The sequence below is a fragment of the Canis lupus genome, chromosome 34, assembly GCF_011100685.1.
Source record: "Canis lupus familiaris isolate Mischka breed German Shepherd chromosome 34, alternate assembly UU_Cfam_GSD_1.0, whole genome shotgun sequence".
In the NCBI taxonomy this organism is placed as follows: Eukaryota; Metazoa; Chordata; class Mammalia; order Carnivora; family Canidae; genus Canis; species Canis lupus.
In genome coordinates this window covers 16,208,640-16,228,756 of record NC_049255.1, presented here as the reverse complement: position 1 = coordinate 16,228,756, position 20,117 = coordinate 16,208,640, and the positions used below count along the sequence as shown (strand labels likewise).

Below are 20,117 nucleotides of genomic sequence, written 5' to 3'. Positions count from 1 at the left end.
AAAAAAAAATTTGGTCTTGGCAAACATTTTATGATATCTATTCTTTCAAATTTGTTAAAGTCTTTTCTGTGACTCTGAATATGGTCTGTCTTGGTGAGTGTTCCATGTGAATTTGAGAATATGTAATCCAGTATTGTTGGATAAAGTAGTCTATAGACACTGAGTATATCCAATTTATTGATGATGCTATGGAGTTCAACTATGTCCTTACTTATCTGCCTGCTAGATTTGTCCATTTCTGATAGAGGGGTGTTAAAATCTCCAGCTGTTTTAATAGATTCATCTATTTGCAGTTTTCAGTTTTTATTCCATGTATTCTGACACTCTCTTCTTAGGTATATACCCGTTAAGATTATGTCTTTTTGAAGTATTGACCTATGTCATTGTCCTCCTCTCTAAAGAACATTTCTTGCAAGATAGATCTACTGCCAATAAATTCTCTCAACTTTTGTTTGTTTATGCATATGTTACACCTTTTCTAGTTGTCCACAGTTCTTGGATATTTTGCTTTGTTTTTTTCAGTCTGTCTGTCTTTGCCTTTAGTTTTGGAAGTTTCTGTTGTCATATCCTCAAGCTCAGAGATTCTTGCCTTAACTGTGTCCCGTCTACCAATGAGCCGACCAAAGGCATTCTTCATTTCTATCACAGTGCTTTGATCTCTAACATTTCTTTTTGATTCTTTGAAATCATTTATTTGAATTTCTATGTTTTTATTTATATTATCCATGTGGGTTCTTGCATGTGTCTAGTTTTTCCATTAGTGTACTAATCAAAATCTTAGTGTACTAATCAAAATGTTTTTAAGTTCTTGGTCTGATTATTCCAACATTTCTGTCATATCTGAGTCAGGTTCTGATGTTTATTCAGTTTCTTTAATAAACTGTGTTTATTGCCTCTTATGCCTTGTGATTTTTTTCTCAATAGCCAGACCTGAGGTACCAGGTACAAAGAACCATGGTAAAGAGGTCTTTAGTCATGTGGTGATTAGGTGTGGGGAAGATGAAGTGTTTTGTAGTTGTATGATTATGTCTACATTTTTTGGTGAGCTTGTGCCGTGAACTGTGAATTTCACCAGTGCATCTCAGTTTGTTTTTTGCTTATTCACTGATTTATTCACTTATGGGGGACAGGGTGGCTGGAGTTGTATATTTCCCTTCCTCCAGTTATGTTAATTAGGCTCTAATGAAACCCTTGTAGTTTAGACTTTAGTAAAATATGGACAAATCTTGTTTAGAACAGAACTTTGGTGGTAGCCCGGGTGGCTCAGCGGTTTAGTGCTGCCTTTGGCCCAGGGCGTGATCCTAGAGACCCGGGATCGAGTCCCATTTCGGGCTCCCTATGTGAAGCCTGCTTCTCCTGCTGTCTGTGTCTCTGCCTCTCTCTCTCTCTCTCTCTCTTTGTGTCTCTCATGAATAAATAAATAAAATCTTTAAAAAAAAAAAAGAACAGAACTTGGTTTACTTCAAATGGTTCCTTTTCTCCTTTCACTGCTAGAGACTCAAGGGGATTTTTTTCCAGTATTCACTGGAAGGACCTATTAGAGCTTCTGGAGGTAAACACAAAAGTTTGAGGAGGCTGTCCTTGGAGTTTATAATGCTCACAGTTTTCCACACTGAGCAACTAGCAACATATTAGTTGTAACCCAGTTTTTCTGTCTGGTACTTGTTCCCTAAGAAGTTTTGTTCATGGGTCTCTGTTCCAGTAAGTTGTGACTCTCTATTTGCCTGTCTGTCTCTCTTAATTGGGGCGGGGGTGGTGGTGGTGGTGGTGGTGGTGGTGCAGCAGTTTGCCCTGTGACCTCATACCTCCAATGGCTCTGAGAAAAATTGTTGATTTTTCAGTTTATTTGGCTTTTTACTCTTGTCAGGGTAGAATGGTGACTTCTTAGTTTCTTATGGGCCAGAAACTGGAAGTCTTCACTGAATTTTTACAAGCCACTAATGGGTTATGACCCACAGTTTGAAAAACAGTCTTAAGTTATAAGGAACTAACTTTCAGCTAAGTGAAACAAAACTCAAACACAAAACACTGCATAGTATATGATTTCATTTATGTAACATACTAGAAAAAAGTACGGCTGCCTGGAGCCCAATGACCTGGGGAAGGGACTGACTGCAAAGGAGAACAAGGGAACATCTTGGATAATGGAAATATTTTGCATTTTCGTGGTGGTAGTAGTGGTTTTATCACTCTATTCAATTTCTGAAACTCAAGATACTTCCCTACACCTAAAACAGATACATTTTATTATATGAAATGATACCTTAATAAAATTGGGAAAGATGAAGATTTAGTTGCTAAGCAATCTTCTAGTGGGTCACCAGCAAAAGGACTTTTAAAGGAAACCTCCAACAATCAAGAGGAAAAAATGTTGTATTTTTTCTACTGGATTAGAGGGAGATGGAATGTGAGAACGTGAGGTTCCAGGGGTCTTTGTGCCCTGAAGCCAAAACACATGGCCCAACCATGTTCTCATTGCTGCAACAGCTGACACTACTCATAACTTGGACTTACTATTTGCTCAAAACCCTGAGCATGCTTTTCTATTGCGAGATTTCATGTGGCTCCCTATTTTTTAATTAAGAATCATTTGCTGCTGCAAAATGTGAGATATTCTCTTCACAAACTGCAAAATGTTTACCATTGAATGAAGGCAGCATTAAATGTTGATGTGATTTGACTCTCTAATTTCTTTTTTTTTAATTTATTTTTTATTGGTGTTCAATTTACTAACATACAGAATAACCCCCAGTGCCCGTCACCCATTCACTCCCACCCCCCGCCCTCCTCCCCTTCTACCACCCCTAGTTCGTTTCCCAGAGTTAGCAGTCTTTACGTTCTGTCTCCCTTTCTGATATTTCCCACACATTTCTTCTCCCTTCCCTTATATTCCCTTTCACTATTATTTATATTCCCCACAAGAATGAGAATATATAATGTTTGTCCTTCTCCGACTGACTTACTTCACTCAGCATAATACCCTCCAGTTCCATCCACGATGAAGCAAATGGTGGGTATTTGTCATTTCTAATAGCTGAGTAATATTCCATTGTATACATAAACCACATCTTCTTTATCCACTCATCTTTCGATGGACACCGAGGCTCCTTCCACAGTTTGGCTATTGTGGCCATTGCTGCTATAAACATCGGGGTGCAGGTGTCCCGGCGTTTCATTGCATCTGTATCTTTGGGGTAAATCCCCAACAGTGCAATTGCTGGGTCGTAGGGCAGGTCTATTTTTAACTCTTTGAGGAACCTCCACACAGTTTTCCAGAGTGGCTGCACCAGTTCACATTCCCACCAACAGTGTAAGAGGGTTCCCTTTTCTCCGCATCCTCTCCAACATTTGTTGTTTCCTGCCTTGTTAATTTTCCCCATTCTCGCTGCTGTGAGGTGGTATCTCATTGTGGTTTTGATTTGTATTTCCCTGATGGCAAGTGATGCAGAGCATTTTCTCATATGCATGTTGGCCATGTCTATGTCTTCCTCTGTGAGATTTCTGTTCATGTCTTTTGCCCATTTCATGATTGGATTGTTTGTTTCTTTGGTGTTGAGTTTAATAAGTTCTTTATAGATCTTGGAAACTAGCCCTTTATCTGATATGTCATTTGCAAATATCTTCTCCCATTCTGTAGGTTGTGTTTTAGTTTTGTTGACTGTATCCTTTGCTGTGCAAAAGCTTCTTATCTTGATGAAGTCCCAATAGTTCATTTTTGCTTTTGTTTCTTTTGCCTTCGTGGATGTATCTTGCAAGAAGTTACTGCGGCCGAATTCAAAAAGGGTGTTGCCTGTGTTCTTCTGTAGGATTTTGATGGAATCTTGTCTCACATTTAAATCTTTCATCCATTTTCAGTTTATCTTTGTGTATGGTGAAAGAGAGTGGTCTAGTTTCATTCTTCTGCATGTGGATGTCCAATTTTCCCAGCACCATTTATTGAAGAGACTGTCTTTCTTCCAATGGATAGTCTTTCCTCCTTTATCGAATATTAGTTGACCATAAAGTTCAGGGTCCACTTCTGGGTTCTCTATTCTGTTCCATTGATCTGTGTGTCTGTTTTTGTGCCAGTACCACACTGTCTTGATGACCACAGCTTTGTAGTACAACCTGAAATCTGGCATTGTGATGCCCCCAGATATGGTTTTCTTTTTTAAAATTCCCCTGGCTATTCGGGGTCTTTTCTGATTCCACACAAATCTTAAAATAATTTGTTCTAACTCTCTGAAGAAAGTCCATGGTATTTTGATAGGGATTGCATTAAACGTGTAAATTGCCCTGGGTAACATTGACATTTTCACAATATTAATTCTGCCAATCCATGAGCATGGAATATTTTTCCATCTCTTTGTGTCTTCCTCAATTTCTTTCAGAAGTGTTCTATAGTTTTGAGGGTATAGATCCTTTACCTCTTTAGGTAGGTTTATTCCTAGGTATCTTTTGCTTTTGGGTGTAATTGTAAATGGGATTGACTCCTTAATTTCTCTTTCTTCAGTCTCATTGTTACTGTATAGAAATGCCACTGATTTCTGGGCATTGATTTTGTATCCTGCCACGCTACCGAATTGCTGTATGAGTTCTAGCAATCTTGGGGTGGAGACTTTTGGGTTTTCTATGTAGAGTATCATGTCATTGGCGAAGAGGGAGAGTTTCACTTCTTCTTTGCCAATTTGACTGCCTTTTTAATGTCTTTTTGTTGTCTGATTGCTGAGGCTAGGACTTCCAGTACTATGTTGAATAGCAGTGGTGAGAGTGGACATCCCTGTCTTGTTCCTGATCTTAGGGGAAGGGCTCCCAGTGCTTCCCTATTGAGAATGATATTTGCTGTGGGCTTTTCGTAGATGGCTTTTAAGATGTTGAGGAATGTTCCCTCTATCCCTACACTCTGAAGAGTTTTGATCAGAAATGGATGCTGTATTTTGTCAAATGCTTTCTCTGCATCTAATGAGAGGATCATATGGTTCTTGGTTTTTCTCTTGCTGATATGATGAATCACATTGATTGTTTTACGGGTGTTGAACCAGCCTTGTGTCCCGGGGATAAATCCTACTTGGTCATGGTGAATAATTTTCTTAATGTATTGTTGGATCCTATTGGCCAGTATCTTGTTGAGAATTTTTGCATCCATGTTCATCAGGGATATTGGTCTGTAATTCTCCTTTTTGGTGGGGTCTTTGTCTGGTTTTGGAATTAAGGTGATGCTGGCCTCATAGAACGAATTTGGAAGTACTCCATCTCTTTCTATCTTTCCAAACAGCTTTAGGAGAATAGGCATGGTTTCTTCTTTAAACGTTTGATAAAATTCCCCTGGGAAGCCATCTGGCCCTGGACTCTTGTGTCTTGGGAGGTTTTTGATGACTGCTTCAATTTCCTCCCTGGTTATTGGCCTGTTAAGGTTTTCTATTTCTTCCTGTTCCAGTTTTGGTAGTTTGTGGCTTTCTAGGAATGCGTCCATTTCTTCTAGATTGCCTAATTTATTGGCGTATAGCTGTTCATAATATGTTTTTAAAATCGTTCGTATTTCCTTGGTGTTGGTAGTGATCTCTCCTTTCTCATTCATGATTTTATTAATTTGAGTCTTCTCTCTCTTCTTTTTAATAAGGCTGGCTAATGGTTTATCTCTCTTATTCTTTCAAAGAACCAACTCCTGGTTCTGTTGATCTTTTCCACAGTTCTGGTCTCGATTTCGTTGAGTTCTGCTCGAATCTTTATTAACTCTTCTTCTCCTGGGTGTAGGATCTATTTGCTGTTTTTTTCTCTAGCTCCTTAGGTGTAAGGTTAGCTTTTGTATTTGAGTTCTTTCCAGTTTTTGAATGGATGCTTGTATTGCGATGTATTTCCCCCTTAGGACTGCTTTTGCTGCATCCCAAAGATTTTGAACGGTTGTATCTTCATTCTCATTAGTTTCCATGCATCTTTTTAATTCTTCCTTAATTTCCTGGTTGACCCTTTTATCTTTTAGCAGGATGGTCCTTAACCTCCACGTGTTTGAGGTCCTTCCAAACTTCTTGTTGTGATTCTAATTAATTCTAACTTGTGTCGTGTTCTAATTTCAAGACATTATGGTCTGAGAATATGCAGGGGACGATCCCAATCTTTTGGTATTGGTTCAGACCCGATTTGTGACCCAGTATGTGGTCTATTCTGGAGAAAGTTCCATGTGCACTTGAGAAGAATGTGTATTCAGTTGAGTTTGGATGTAAAGTTCTGTAGATATCTGTGAAATCCATCTGGTCCAGTGTATCATTTAAAGCTCTCGTTTCTTTGGAGATGTTGTGCTTAGAAGACCTATCGAGTATAGAAAGAGCTAGATTGAAGTCACCAAGTATAAGTGTATTATTATCTAAGTATTTCTTCACTTTGGCTAATAATTGATTTATATATTTGGCAGCTCCCACATTCGGGGCATATATATTGAGGATTGTTAAGTCCTCTTGTTGGATAGATCCTTTAAGTATGAGATAGTGTCCCTCTTCATCTCTCACTACAGTCTTCGGGGTAAATTTTAGTTTATCTGATATAAGGATGGCTACCGCTGCTTTCTTTTGAGGACCATTCGAATGGTAAATGGTTCTCCAACCTTTTATTTTCAGGCTGTAGGTGTCCTTCTGTCTAAAATGAGTCTCTTGTAGACAGCAAATAGATGGGTCCTGCTTTTTTATCCAGTCTGAAACCCTGTGCCTTTTGATGGGGTCATTAAGCCCGTTCACGTTCAGAGTTACTATTGAGAGATATGAGTTTAGTGTCATCATGATAACTATTCAGTCCTTGTTTTTGTGGATTGTTCCACTGAACTTCTTCTTAAAGGGGAATTTTAAGAGTCCCCCTTAAAATTTCTTGCAGAGCTGGTTTGGAGGTCACATATTCTTTCAGTTGCTGCCTGTCTTGGAAGCTCTTTATCTCTCCTTCCATTTTGAATGAGAGCCTTGCTGGATAAAGTATTCTTGGTTGCATGTTCTTCTCATTTAGGACCCTGAATATATCCTGCCAGCCCTTTCTGGCCTGCCAGGTCTCTGTGGAGAGGTCTGCTGTTACCCTAATACTCCTCCCCATAAAAGTCAGGGATTTCTTGTCTCTTGCTTCTTTAAAGATCTTCTCTTTATCTTTGGAATTTGCAAGCTTCACTATTAAATGTCGAGGTGTTGAACGGTTTTTATTGATTTTAGGGGGGGATCTCTCTATTTCCTGGATCTGAATGCCTGTTTCCCTTCCCAAATTAGGAAAGTTTTCAGCTAGGATTTGTTCAAATACATATTCTGGCCCTCTGGCCCTTTCGGCGCCCTCGGGAACCCCAATTAAATGTAGGTTTTTCTTCCTCAGGCTGTCGTTTATTTCCCTTAATCTATCTTCATGGTCTTTTAATTGTTTGTCTCTTTTTTCCTCAGTTTCCCTCTTTGCTATCAACTTGTCTTCTATGTCACTCACTCATTCTTCCACCTCGTTAACCCTCGTCGTTAGGACTTCTAGTTTGGATTGCATCTCATTCAATTGATTTTTAATTTCTGCCTGATTAGCTCTAAATTCTGCAGTCATGAAGTCTCTTGAGTCCTTTATGCTTTTTTCTAGAGCCACCAGTAGCTGTATAATAGTGCTTCTGAATTGGCTTTCTGACATTGAATTGTAATCCAGATTTTGTAACTCTGTGGGAGAGAGGACTGTTTCTCATTCTTTCTTTTGAGGTGAGGTTTTCCTTCTAGTCATTTTGCTCAGTGCAGAGTGGCCAAAAGCAAGTTGTATTGGGAAAATGAGAAAAAGAGAGGAGAGAAAGAAGGAAAGAAAAGAGAAAGAGAAAAAAAAAGAAGAAAAAGAAAGAAAGGAAAAAAAGGGGTGGGGGAAGGAAACAAATCAAAAAGCAAAACAAAACAAAACAACAACAAAAAGAAAAAAGAAAAAAAAGAACCACGGGGGAGTATCTTCTGATTCTGTGTACTTTAAGTCCCTTGGCTTCCCCTGGAACTTCTCCGTCTAGCTGGTCTTCTGGGGGAGGGGCCTGTTGTGGTGATTTTCAGGTGTTAGCACTTGGGGGAGCTGCTCTGCCCCCTGCCTGGTGCAGGGCTCAGTGGGGGTTGTTCACCCCGTGAGGCCCCAGGAGGAACAGCCCCAGTGGCGGGGCCAGCTCTGGAAACCTGGATTCAGCTCCCGCAGGAACTCCGGAGCTCTCCGTCTGCAGGGCCTGGAGGCTCCGGGGCGGGGCCGCTGATCTGCTCAGCTCGGGGCAGGAGCGTCCTTGCTGTCCTGGGCCCTCCCGGCCTCTGCCTGTCCCGGGGGACGCCGGATCCTGGGCTGTGTCCCGGCGCCCAGTGCTCCGGGGCCTGTGCTGTTGGATTCGCGCTCCGGGTGGCACAGCCCCCTCCTCGGAGTCCCCACCCGAGCCCCTCCAAGCTGCTCCAGGTCCCGCCGTGCGCACTGCAGCCCTTAGAGAGCTCGGCGCACTCTCCTGGGCGCGCAGTTGCTCTGTTACTGTCCCAGGGAGCCTGAGGGCATCCTCGCCCTCCTGGGGTCCTGCTCCAACTCCCTGCGAGCCCCTTTCCGCCCGGGAAGGTTGGTGCAGTTCCTGTTTGCTCTCCCGTCCCGGGGACACTCGCCCCGGCCTCAGCCCGGCTCCTCGCGGGGCCCCTCCCCCTTGGATGCCTTTTGTTTCTTTATTTCTTTTTTCCCCGTCTTCCTACCTTGATAGAAGCGCGAACTCTTTTCACTGTAGCATTCCTGGTGTTCTCTCTTTAATTCTCAGGCCAAATTCATAGATTTTCAGGATAATTTGAAGGTTTTCTAGGTAATTTGGTGGAGACAGGTGATTTGGAGACCCTACTCTTCTGCCATCTTGCCCCAGTCCCCCGACTCTCTAATTTCAGGCGACTCTTAATAAGAGACTCATAAGAGATTCTAGGAAACAAACTGAGGGTTGCTGGGGGGTGGGAGTAGAGGAATGGGGTAACTGGTGATGGGCATTAAGGAGTGCACGTGCTGTGCTAGCACTGGGTGTTATATGTAACCGATGAATCACTGACCTCTACCTCTGAAGTCAATAATACACTATATGTTAATTAATTGAATTTAAATAAAATAAAAAATTTAAAAACATTAATTAAAAAATAAAAGTTGATGTGATACATCATGGAAGATTTTTATTTCTACTGATTGATTATATGCTATCGAAATATAACTTGTTTTTTATCTTTTAGGAACTGTCGAGTTTATTATGGACTCAAAGCACAATTTCTACTTCATGGAAATGAATACAAGACTGCAAGTGGAACATCCTGTTACTGAGATGATCACAGGAACTGACTTGGTGGAGTGGCAGCTTAGGGTGGGACTATTTTTTCTGTTAAAGATCAGTCTTGAGAATATGTCACCTGCTAGCCTCCTAAAAGAAGATGTCACTTTGGACAAGGGTTCAATTCTGGCTGGTTCAATTCTGGCTCCTTTATCATGAGGACAGGAAAATAGGAGGTTAAAGATATTTCATTTGTTGCTGTGACATTATTGTCACTTTATGGACTCAGATTTCTAACCTGTCACTTACCATTATTTCTCTTAGACATGGGATAGCCTAAGGCAAGGTGCAGGTGAGCTGCTGCCACTGAGGCTGTCTTGTGACTACATTATCTCAACACCAAAGCCTTGTACTCTACCTGAAGGCCACAGTATTCTGTGCTGGGCCATCCTTTGCTTTTAGAGGCACGACAGGCCCCAGTGAAATGAGCTAAGGAAGAGTTGGGAATGAAGAGCCAAGGTAACGGTCTAGACTAATAGAGTGAACCACATGCAAGTGCTAACTTACACACTGTTGTTGGCCTGTGGTAGGATAAGTATAGCCCTTTCAGAATAAGTGTTTAGAAATTTTTACAGCATTTTTGTGACATGTCTATTGTATGTTACAAAAGTATAAGTGTATAATTGTTCCTTTGTTATAAATAGTTTGAGAAGCACTGGCCTAGACTAGAATTCCACAAAGCATATTCTTAAAGGAATATGGATAATAACTAAATCTGTTTTACTCTTATTATTGAAAACAATTGATTTTACAGCCTTTTTTAATATAAAAAATGTTTTTAAGTACCATAAATACTTTCATATTTAAATGTTTAAGTACTATATTCTCTGTAGAATTCTTGGTTCTTTATATATTCTGAAACTAAATTTTTTTTCATGTTATGATGCTAAAGTTTTGATTATTATTTTGATAATTTTGTCTTTCCAGAACTTCTATGGACAATAATATGATGCTCCTTTTGCTGGTTCCTTGGGGATGATTGGTGGTTTTAATTGAGCCATAAGATTCTTTGGGGCCTCTATAGCCTTGGGAGCTAATGAAAACCAGGCACATCAGGCTAGTAAGTGTTAGTAAGTAATGGGAAAATTGTAGCGGATTTAGAAAGTTTTGGAAAGAGTGCTTCTGTTTCCAGAATTCAAGGAAAGGGGGAATTTTTTTTTCTGAAGCAGTAATTGAGAGTCCAGAATTTTTCTTTTTAAGATTTATTTATTTTTAGAGGCAGGGAGAAGGGCAGAGAGAGAGGGAGAAAGAGTCTCAAGTAGACTCCACGCTGAGTGCAAAGCCTGATGCAAGGGCTCAATCTCACGACAACGAGATCTTGACTTGAGCAGAAACCAAGAGTCAGATGCTTAACTGACTGGGCCACTTAGGTACCCTGGGAGTCCAGAATTTTGAAATCATGACAGATAAAGGATTTCTAGGGAAGGGAAAGCTTTTGGACATAAGTGGAACCAGTAGACTTTTTTTCTGCATCTCGAGAAATTGCAAGAGCTTTAAAGTCCCTTTAAAAAGAGAAGTAGGCTTTTCTTCTCTGGGAAGGGATTCTAGAACTTATGGACACCACTAGACCTCATTTATAATGTTGAAGGCACTTTGGATCCTGGCTTCCAGGCAGAGGTAAAACAAGAGGGCTTGCCATTTGATGAGTCCAGAGTTCAAGCTCCAGGACCAGCCTCTGGAGTCAAAGCCTCCCTAGAATGAGATTGCAGTGATGTGGGCATCTAGGCTGCAGACACAGGTGGTACCCATGTCCAGGGGAAGCTGGGGAATATATCCAAGGTCCAGGAGTTCCAAAGAGTCAATGTCTAAGCCTAAGAGAACTCATATGGCACAGATTTCCAAGTATCCAGAGGCATGGTTGGGGCCTGTCTCTTCTGAGCTCAGATGGAAACCAATCTGAAAGGAAAATAGGCAAAGATAAGCCAGTTTGAAATGGGGCTCTGTAGTCAGAAATGAGATCACATCTTGAAATATGGATATGTGGTCATTCTTTTCCAGGTTTCTATTAAGACAAATAGAATTCTTTATTAAAACATTAAAACGTATTTCATTATAAAGGATAAGAATGAAATGACAATAGCTAACGCTTATTTAGTACCTACTACATGCACTTTTCTCTGAACCATTAAGAGGTTAAAAAACATGCCCAGAACAGAGTAAGTATAGAGACAGAATTTGGGCCAAGGCAATAGGGCTGCAGAGTCTGTGGTTCAAAACACCGTGTCATAAAAGCATTCAATGTGGTCCCATTTTCCTTTCATTCTTAACTGCTCTGGTTCCTGGTTTTTCTTATCTACAGATTTAAAGAGATAAACTCTCTACCTCTGTTTCATGCTTACCTATTTAGTTCCAAGTGGTGCTAAATTACTCAGTTTTATCCCCCTATATCTTTTGCTTTCTCAGTTTGTCCTTTTCTCATCCTGGAGGAAAACTAGAGAAAGTAGAGAAAGTGACAGCATGTCCTCCATTAGCCTTTTCCAAATTATACTAGTTGGAGAGAGAGAATTGTTGTATTGGTACATAATAGTCAAAATAATGTAATTGTAGTAATGATAAAATGAGGATCATCCTGCTTATAATCTGGTATCATGCAATATGTATTAACATAACAAAATTGAAAAACCATCATGTGATGATGGTGATGAGGATCACAAAGATGGGGGAGCCTGTCTAGCTCAGTTGATAGAGCATGTGACTCTTGATCTTGAAGTGGTGAGTTTGAGTCCCACACTAGGTGTAGAGATTACTTAAATAAACTTAAAAAAAAAAAAAAAAAAAGGCTAGGGCAGCCCGGGTGGCTCAGCGGTTTAGTGCCGCCTTCAGCCCAGGGCCTGATCTTGGAGACACGGGATCGAGTCCCATGTTGGGCTCCCTGCATGGAGCCTGCTTCTCTGAACTCTGCCTGTGTCTCTAGCATTCTCTCTCTCTCTCTCTCTCTCTCTGTCTCTCTCTGTGGGTCTGTCATGAATAGATAAATAAAATCTTAAAAAAAATAAAAGGCTAATAAAGATGGCAAATGCCACACGTTAGCAATATGCAAACTTAACTGAGCCAGGGTAGGAAAGCTTCCCTAATGACGTGATTATTTTGAGCTAAGGTCTAGAGAATAAGCAGTTAACCAGAAAAAAAGATTGGAATAAATGTTCCAAGGAGAATAAGGTATGGTATATCCAGAGCTCAAAAGGTGAGAAATGCTTTATACATTCAAGTACCTGTGAGTGTAGTCCTAAACACCAACAAATAATTTACTATTAAAAAAGATTGATTTGATAACTGAGCACTGACTGATGTTTTAAATGAAAACAGATTATCTTGCCAGTAAGAAATTTTAGTTGTAATTACATTGAAAAAAGACTGATCTTTATAATTTAGTCTTCACCTGCTTTCTCTACTTAAAGAACTCTAGAAACTCTTGTAATTAATACATTATTTCCAAGCTGCATCTGTTTTTGTAACCTATTTTTGCTTTTGCCCCAAACTCGGGGAGGTGGATGAAATAATAGTTTTTATTTGACTTGTTATAAAGCCCAAATGTGTATTTTCCATGGAAAAAGACAAGACCATCAACTTCCCAAGTCTCATAGTTGTACTAAAAGGAGGAATTTCATAGAAGCACATATTCTTCTTTTACCAGATTGCAGCAGGAGAGAAGATTCCTTTGAGCCAGGAAGAAATAACTCTGCAGGGCCATGCCTTTGAAGCTAGAATATATGCAGAAGATCCTGCCAATAACTTCATGCCAGGGGCTGGGCCCTTGGTGCATCTCTCCACCCCTCAGGGAGACCTTTGTACTAGAATCGAAACTGGAGTGAGACAAGGTAAAGTGAAATAAATGAAAAGTCTCAGTCTTTTTAAATTTTCAGTGCGTTATTATTTCTGGACAGTTCTTTTCCCTGTCTTATGGAAATGTTTAGTATGTTTTAGAATGAAGGATGTAATTGATTTCTCATTAATCTTTATTTTTCTTTCTGGAATAGTTATTTTTAAAAAATAGCTACTAATCTTTAACAATACACCCTTTGTTGAGATGTAGCAGTATTTGTTCAAACCTAAATAACAAACATTTTGTGTGTACTATTTTATATTTTTACTCTGCCTAGTTCTAAGAGTAATTTAAGGTTGCTGATACCTTCTATGCTCAACACCCTCTGCATTCAAGGGACTTAAAGTTAAGCTGGAGAATTAATATATAAACTCAGTGTAAGCTAAACAATAATAAAAGAAATAAAGAAAAATAAAAAATATAAGAGTGCTCATAGAATATGATTAACAACAATGGTCATAACAATCAGCATTAACTGTGTACTGTGTACACTGTTCTAGGTGACTTTTTTATCTGGACTCCTTTAACCGTGAGAACTACCCTATGAGTAGGTGTTATTTTCACTCCATTTTCCAGATGAGGGAATCAGGGCACAGAGAAGTTAGCTGACTTACCCAAGGTCACCTCACCCTTGGAGCCAAGAGTCAGACCCAGTCTCTCTGGCTCCAGAATCCATGTTCTGAGCTACTACCACCTTGACTTTAGTTGCCAGAGAAGTTAACCAGATGGTGAGTGACGAAAAGCAGTTCTCAGGATTAGAGGTTATGTTAGGCCAGTACAATCAGGACACATTTCTAAGAGGAAGTGTGGAATAGATTTGAGTAGGCAGATTGAACAGCACACAGAACAGTGGTGAAAGAAGAGCTTAACTCAGGTGTGTTGGAAGAACTGTAAGAACACATGCAGCTAGAGAAAAGGGTTCAGGATGGTGAACAGTTGGAGATGCAGCTAGAGGTACAGGTTGAGAGCAAATCGCAGTGTCTTGAAAGCCAAAATGAGGAGTCAGGACTTCTTGATGACAAATTGGAAGAATTTTGAGAGCTCTGGCTAAACCACAGCAAGATTTAGTAGTCAGTAGGGTTTTTTTTAACTTAACACCAGAACATTTTAGAGAGAGAACACTCACAGTGGATAGGAAAGAATCTGTAGGGTGAGCAAAACTTGTGATGTAATTTGATAAAGATACTCAAAGGTTAACAGATATAATTCCAAGAAGGACTCCTAGATTCACATCTCTGCACTGGGAGGATCTTCTACTCCAAGAAGCTTCCCCAACCCTCCCCTTCTGCATTCCTTAAGCTCCTTATGTATTCCTCGGGCACTTTGCTTATTATATTGTTTTACAGTAACTTTTTACTCCTTGTATAGTTTTCCCATTATATTGTAAGTTTCTTAAGGGGGGAGAGACTGTGTCTTCCATGTTCTAGTTGCTGCACCTTACTCAGGCCTGGGCCTAGAGGGTGTTCAGTACACATTGGTGAGTGATGGTGTGGATAGGTGGGTGGATGAGGGATAAGGGGGTGTACTTTAACTCCTTGCTTTTATAGATAAAGACCCTGGGATTCAGAGGGGTCAAGTGGCCTGCCAAAAATCACACAGAGATCCTAGTACAGTGTTCTTTATAACACACCACATCCTCTTAACTTGAACCATTTCTAACCTTGAACCATGAGATGTGCATGGTTCAGATTTTTTTTGTTTTAAACTATTCCAGCCAGCATTTTGGGTGGCGCAGGCTGGCCTACAACTGGGCTTCATGTGCATGGCTCTGAACTTACGGGGCTGCATGGTTCAGACTCTTGTTCTCTAAGACTGTCGTAGCAATGATGGCTGCTATTCATTTATTGGTTCTGCCAGGTATGGCACTTGGCCTTTTATTATCAATCCTCCCAAGGACTTTACAGGATAATGGGATTATGCTCCATATTTTTCTGATGAGGAGACTGAGGGGAGGAGGGAAGGAAATGCTAAGGGCAGAAATGGTTGTGACAAGAGAGGGTAGAGACAGTTTGTACGGACTTTCAAAATGAGGGAAGGGAAAAGGTTCAGAAGAAGATAGGACGGGGAAAGCCGGCCTGTGGATCTCTGTTTTAGGGCCTGGTGCACTTGGATGGCCATACTCTCCTCAGATTTGTGCTAAGTTTTTAAACCTCTGTGAGCCTCAGTTCCTCATGAATAAAACAGTGATAATGATATCTATCCTGTAAGAGCTCCAAAAGATTAAGTGTGAAATGAGCATAAAGCCCCAGCAGAATGTCTTGTGTGTCATATTTTATCACTTTGAGTTTTGACTTTGAGTGGTTACTGTGGCTTTTTAATTTTAGGAGATGAAGTTTCAGTGCATTATGACCCCATGATTGCGAAGCTGGTTGTATGGGCTACAGATCGCCAGGCAGCCTTGACGAAACTGAGGTACAGCCTTCGTCAGTACCATGTGAGTGAGCCATGGCCGTGTTAGGACCCAGATAATCTGTGTCTCTGCATAGCCAAGTATGTCTGTAATGACTGGTCAGGCTTTGTCTTTGCAGCTCATGGCCACCAGTTACCCAGGTGTCAGGAACAAACTGAGTGCATGTTCCCATGGGTCAGAATAGAGTTTAATGACTTCTTGTTTTAGCTAGAAAAGAAAAATTGCAGGGCTAAAGCTGTTAGTGTTATACTTCAGTGAAACCTGATATTAAATTCATATTCATCCTGGTAGATAAGGCCAGCTGTACAAGTGTGGCCTGCAGTCTGGTTTTTATTTTCTCCAGTGGAAAATACTTATGTTCAGTTTTATCCATTTGACAGAGTTTGTTGCTTTTTTGCTACACACATTCATTTCCTTGGTGTAGTAATATACCAAGACCACACTGATGTAGCTTCATAGAAGAATTTCTTATTAACTCGTGATGTCCAAAGTGTTATATGTCATTAATTTCACCAAACTTCTCATTTATGTGGCTCCAGCCACGCTGGTCTCCTTGCCATTCCTTAGACACACCCAGCATGGAGCCATGTGTTCCTACTCTCTATTCCAGAATGTTCTTTCCCCACATTATTGTAGGACTCCCTCCTCACCATCCTCAGCTCCTGCTCACCTCTGAATTCTTCCCAGGCTGCTCCTTTTTTTTTTTTTTTTTTTTTTTTGAAAGATTTTATTTATTGGGACAACAGTGGCTCAGCGGTTAAGTGTCTGCCTTTGGCCCAGGGCTCACATGATCCTAGGGTCTCGGGATCAAGTCCCACATCAGGCTTCCTGCATGGCGCCTACTTCTCTCTCTGCCTATGTCTCTGTCTCTCTTTCTCTTGTCTCTCATGAATAAATAAATAAAATCTTTAAAAAAAAAAAAGGAAAGAAAGAAAGATTTTATTTATTGAGAGAGAAAGAGCAGGCGTATCTGTACATGCACACACGCACATGCATGCACACACACATGCACACAGGTGGGGGAGCACAGAGAGAGAGGGAGAGAAAGAATCCCCAGCAGACTCCTCACTGAGCATGGAGCCCTGACGCAGAGCTCAGTACCACGACCCTGAGATCATGACCTGAACCGAAACCAAGGATCAGATATTTGACTGACTGAGCCACCCAGGTGCCCATCCGTTTGTTTGGGTTTTTTTAATTGAAGTATAGTCGATTAGTTTTAGGTGTAGAGCAGGGTGATTCAATTCTATAATTTACATAGGACTCACCACAGTAAGTATAGCTATCCTCTGTTACCAAAGTTATGACAGTACTATTGATTATAATCTGTAGTTTTCATCCATGTGACTTATTTTATGACTAGAAAATTGTACCTCTCGATCCCATTCATCTATTTACCTTATCTTCTCACCTCCTTCCCCACTAGCAATCACCAGTTCTCTATTTATGAGTCTGTTTCTGTTGTGTGTTTGCTTTGTGTTTTAGATTGCACATGTAAGTGAAAATATATGATATTCATCTTTGATTTATTTCACTTAGTATAATACCCTCTAGGTCCATCCATGTTGTTACAAATGGCAAGATTTCATTCTTTGCTGTGACTGAGTAGTATTCCTTTATGTGTGTACACCACATCTTTTTTATCCTTCATCTATTGATAGACACTGAGGTTGCTTCCATATCTTGACTATTATAAATTGTGTTGCAATAAACATAAGGGTGCATATATCTTTTCTAATTCATGTTTTCTTTTTTTTTTTTTTTTTTTTTCTAATTCATGTTTTCATTTCATTTGAGCAAATAGCAGTGGAATTACTAGATCATATATTTCTGTTTTTAACTTGGGGGCAACATCTATACTATTTTCCACAGTGGCTGTACCCATTTATCTTCCTACCAGTGGGGCATAAGAGTTGCCTTTTCTCCACATCCTCACCAACACTTCTTACTTCTTATCTTTTTGATACTGGCTGTTCTGACTGGTGTGAGGTGATGTCCCATTGTGGTTTTGATTTGCATTTCTTTGATGATGAGTGATGGTGAGCATCTTTTCATGTGTGTGTTAGCCATTTGTATGCCTTTTTTGGGAAAAAAAAAATCTGTTCTGGATTTTTAATTGGATTATTATTTTTTTAATTAATTGGATTATTAGGTTTTTTGGTGTTGAGTTGTAGGAGTTCTTTATATATTTTGGATATTAGCCCGTTATCAGGATGTATCATTTGCAACTATCTTCTCCTATTACCTTTTCATTTTGTTGATGGTTTCCTTCACTGTGCAAAAGTTTTTTAATTTGATGTAGTCCCAATAGTTTATTTTTGCTTATGTTTCCCTTGCCTGAGGAGACATATCCATAAATATGTTGCTAAGGCTGACTTCCAAGAGATTACTGCCTATGTTTTCTTTAGGAGGTTTTTGGTTTCAGGTCTCACATTTAAGACTGTAATCCATTTTTAGTTTATTTTTGTGTGTGGTGTGAGAAAGTGGTCTTCATTCTTCAGCATGTAGCTGTCCTGTTTTCCCACCACCAGTTATTGAACAGATGTTCCTTTCCCCATTGTATATTCTTACCTCCTTTGTAATAGATTAATTGACCATATAAGCATGGGTTTATTTCTGGGCTGTCAGTTCTGTTGATCTTTGTGTCTATTTTTGTTCCAGTACCATAATGTTTTTATTACTCCCGCTTTGTAGTGTAGCTTGAAACCAGGTCATCCTGTTTAAAATAGGGCCCTTTGCTCTTCTGTCTCCCCTTAACCAGCCTTATTTTTCTTCATATGGCCTGATAGCATATTAGATATTTGTTAATAAATATTGTCTGTTATCTGTTCCTAGAATGTAGGCCCTGTGAGGTTTTGTTCTTGTTGTGTCTCTATTACTTGGATCAGGGCCTAGCACCTAATGGTAAATGGGTATCAGATGAATGATTGGATAAATGAATGAATGAACCCAAGGCTCAGATAGCTGGTTTTACCCTTGATCCCATTTATTGGGTGGGTATGGGTTCATTTTATACTTTTTCACTTTTATATCATTGTGTAAAGTTTGGATTTTAGTGTCAGAAGGAAGTTCCTTTAAGGTCATTTAATCCTGTCCCATCCTCAGTGCAGCAATCCTGTCCTGTTTGCAGTCTTCCTATTTTGTGGGAGTATTCTGAGTGGCAAGGCTTCAATATCTTGCAAATAAATCTCATTTAAGTTCATTAAGATTTATCACTCTTCTAGCCTGAGTCAATTAAATGTCTCCATACTACCTATTCTAACATCACTCCCTATATCCTCTTTATCATAAAGAGCAAAATGTAGTTTACTACATTTTAAAATGTATCATAAAATACAATTTTAAGTATTAAGTCCAGATAGATAGTGATGGTAAAGTGGGTTTTTGGTTTTGTTTTTCCTATGAGTTGTCCTGTTGCCACCATGTAGGTTTTTTTTTTTTTTAATTTTCCTTGAGAGTTGCCCATAATAGAAAACACTTAGGACAGAGAGCAGAGGCCGTAGAAATGATTTTCTGAATATGTTGTTTTCCCCATCCACTGGGGATGTGGGTTTTTTTCTCTTCCTAGATCGTCGGACTGCACACCAATATTGACTTCCTCCTCAGCCTGTCTGGCCACCCAGAGTTTGAAGCAGGCAATGTGCACACTGATTTCATTGCTCAACACCACAAAGAGCTGTTTCCCAGTAAGAAGGCCACAGCCAAGGAGTTTTTATGCCAGGCAGCTCTGGGTCTCATCTTCAAGGAGAAAGCTGTGTCTGATGCTCTCAAAATTCAGTCACAAGGTATGGAATGCTTTCCTCTTTCCTTTGCTTGTTAGGATTCTCTGAATAATCACTGAAGGTGCTTTTCTTTTCTTTTCTTTTTTAAAGATTTATTTATTTTATTTATTTATGATAGACAGAGAGAGAGACAGACAGAGACACAGGAAGAGGGAGAAGCAGGCTCCATGCCGGGAGCCTGATGCGGGACTTGATCCCGGGACTCCAGGATCGGGCCCTGGGCCAAAGGCAGGCGCTAAAGCACTGAGCCACCCAGGGATCCCCTGAAGGTGCTTTTCTTTATGCCACTCTTGTGTCCCTTTTTTTCTCTAGTAATTGACACCATCCTCTGCTAATGTGGTTTTTAGCATTTAGCAGTGAAGATTCACATATCATGGATGTGCCTTTAAACACTTTTTAACCCATTCAATACAACTTAACTAGTTGCCAAATAGTGTTGAGATATTTTTTCAACCTAACACTGATTCTTCCTAGACCCTGTGCTGACTCCTTCCAAAGCTTTTTCAACTCGCTGCTCCTCGAGGGCCTACTTTAGTGTATCCTCTACACCAGTGGCAACTTCCTTGGTCCTAGGGACTAAAGACAAAGCATGAGATTTTTGGGTTCCCTTGGGTTACCTGTGATTTATCATTGAGTTATTTCCTCCTCCTTTCCTTTTCCATTCTGTGATCAAATTTCTGACTACGTAGAAACCGAGGTACTTCCTCAAATAGGAGAATCAGGACTATGGCAGAGATTCAGCCCTGTTGCCACACACAGACATCTCTGCTTCAGCACTCCCACTAAGTTGTTATTCAGCCTCTTCCTAACACCTCAGGAAGCTAGAAA

The 20,117-nt window shown here is 40.1% G+C and overlaps 1 protein-coding gene across 3 annotated transcripts in view; it reads left to right on the top strand.

Annotated features, from left to right (window-relative positions):
- MCCC1 (methylcrotonoyl-CoA carboxylase 1) overlaps positions 1-20,117 on the top strand; it is a 61,927-nt gene that overhangs the window by 27,514 nt on the left and 14,296 nt on the right. For all 3 annotated transcript variants that reach the window (XM_038583483.1, XM_038583484.1, XM_038583485.1), the window contains 4 exons: positions 9,180-9,307; positions 12,909-13,092; positions 15,422-15,531; positions 19,076-19,292. In XM_038583483.1, coding sequence (XP_038439411.1) covers positions 9,180-9,307; positions 12,909-13,092; positions 15,422-15,531; positions 19,076-19,292 — 639 coding nt within the window. The remainder of the gene's footprint in view (positions 1-9,179; positions 9,308-12,908; positions 13,093-15,421; positions 15,532-19,075; positions 19,293-20,117) is intronic.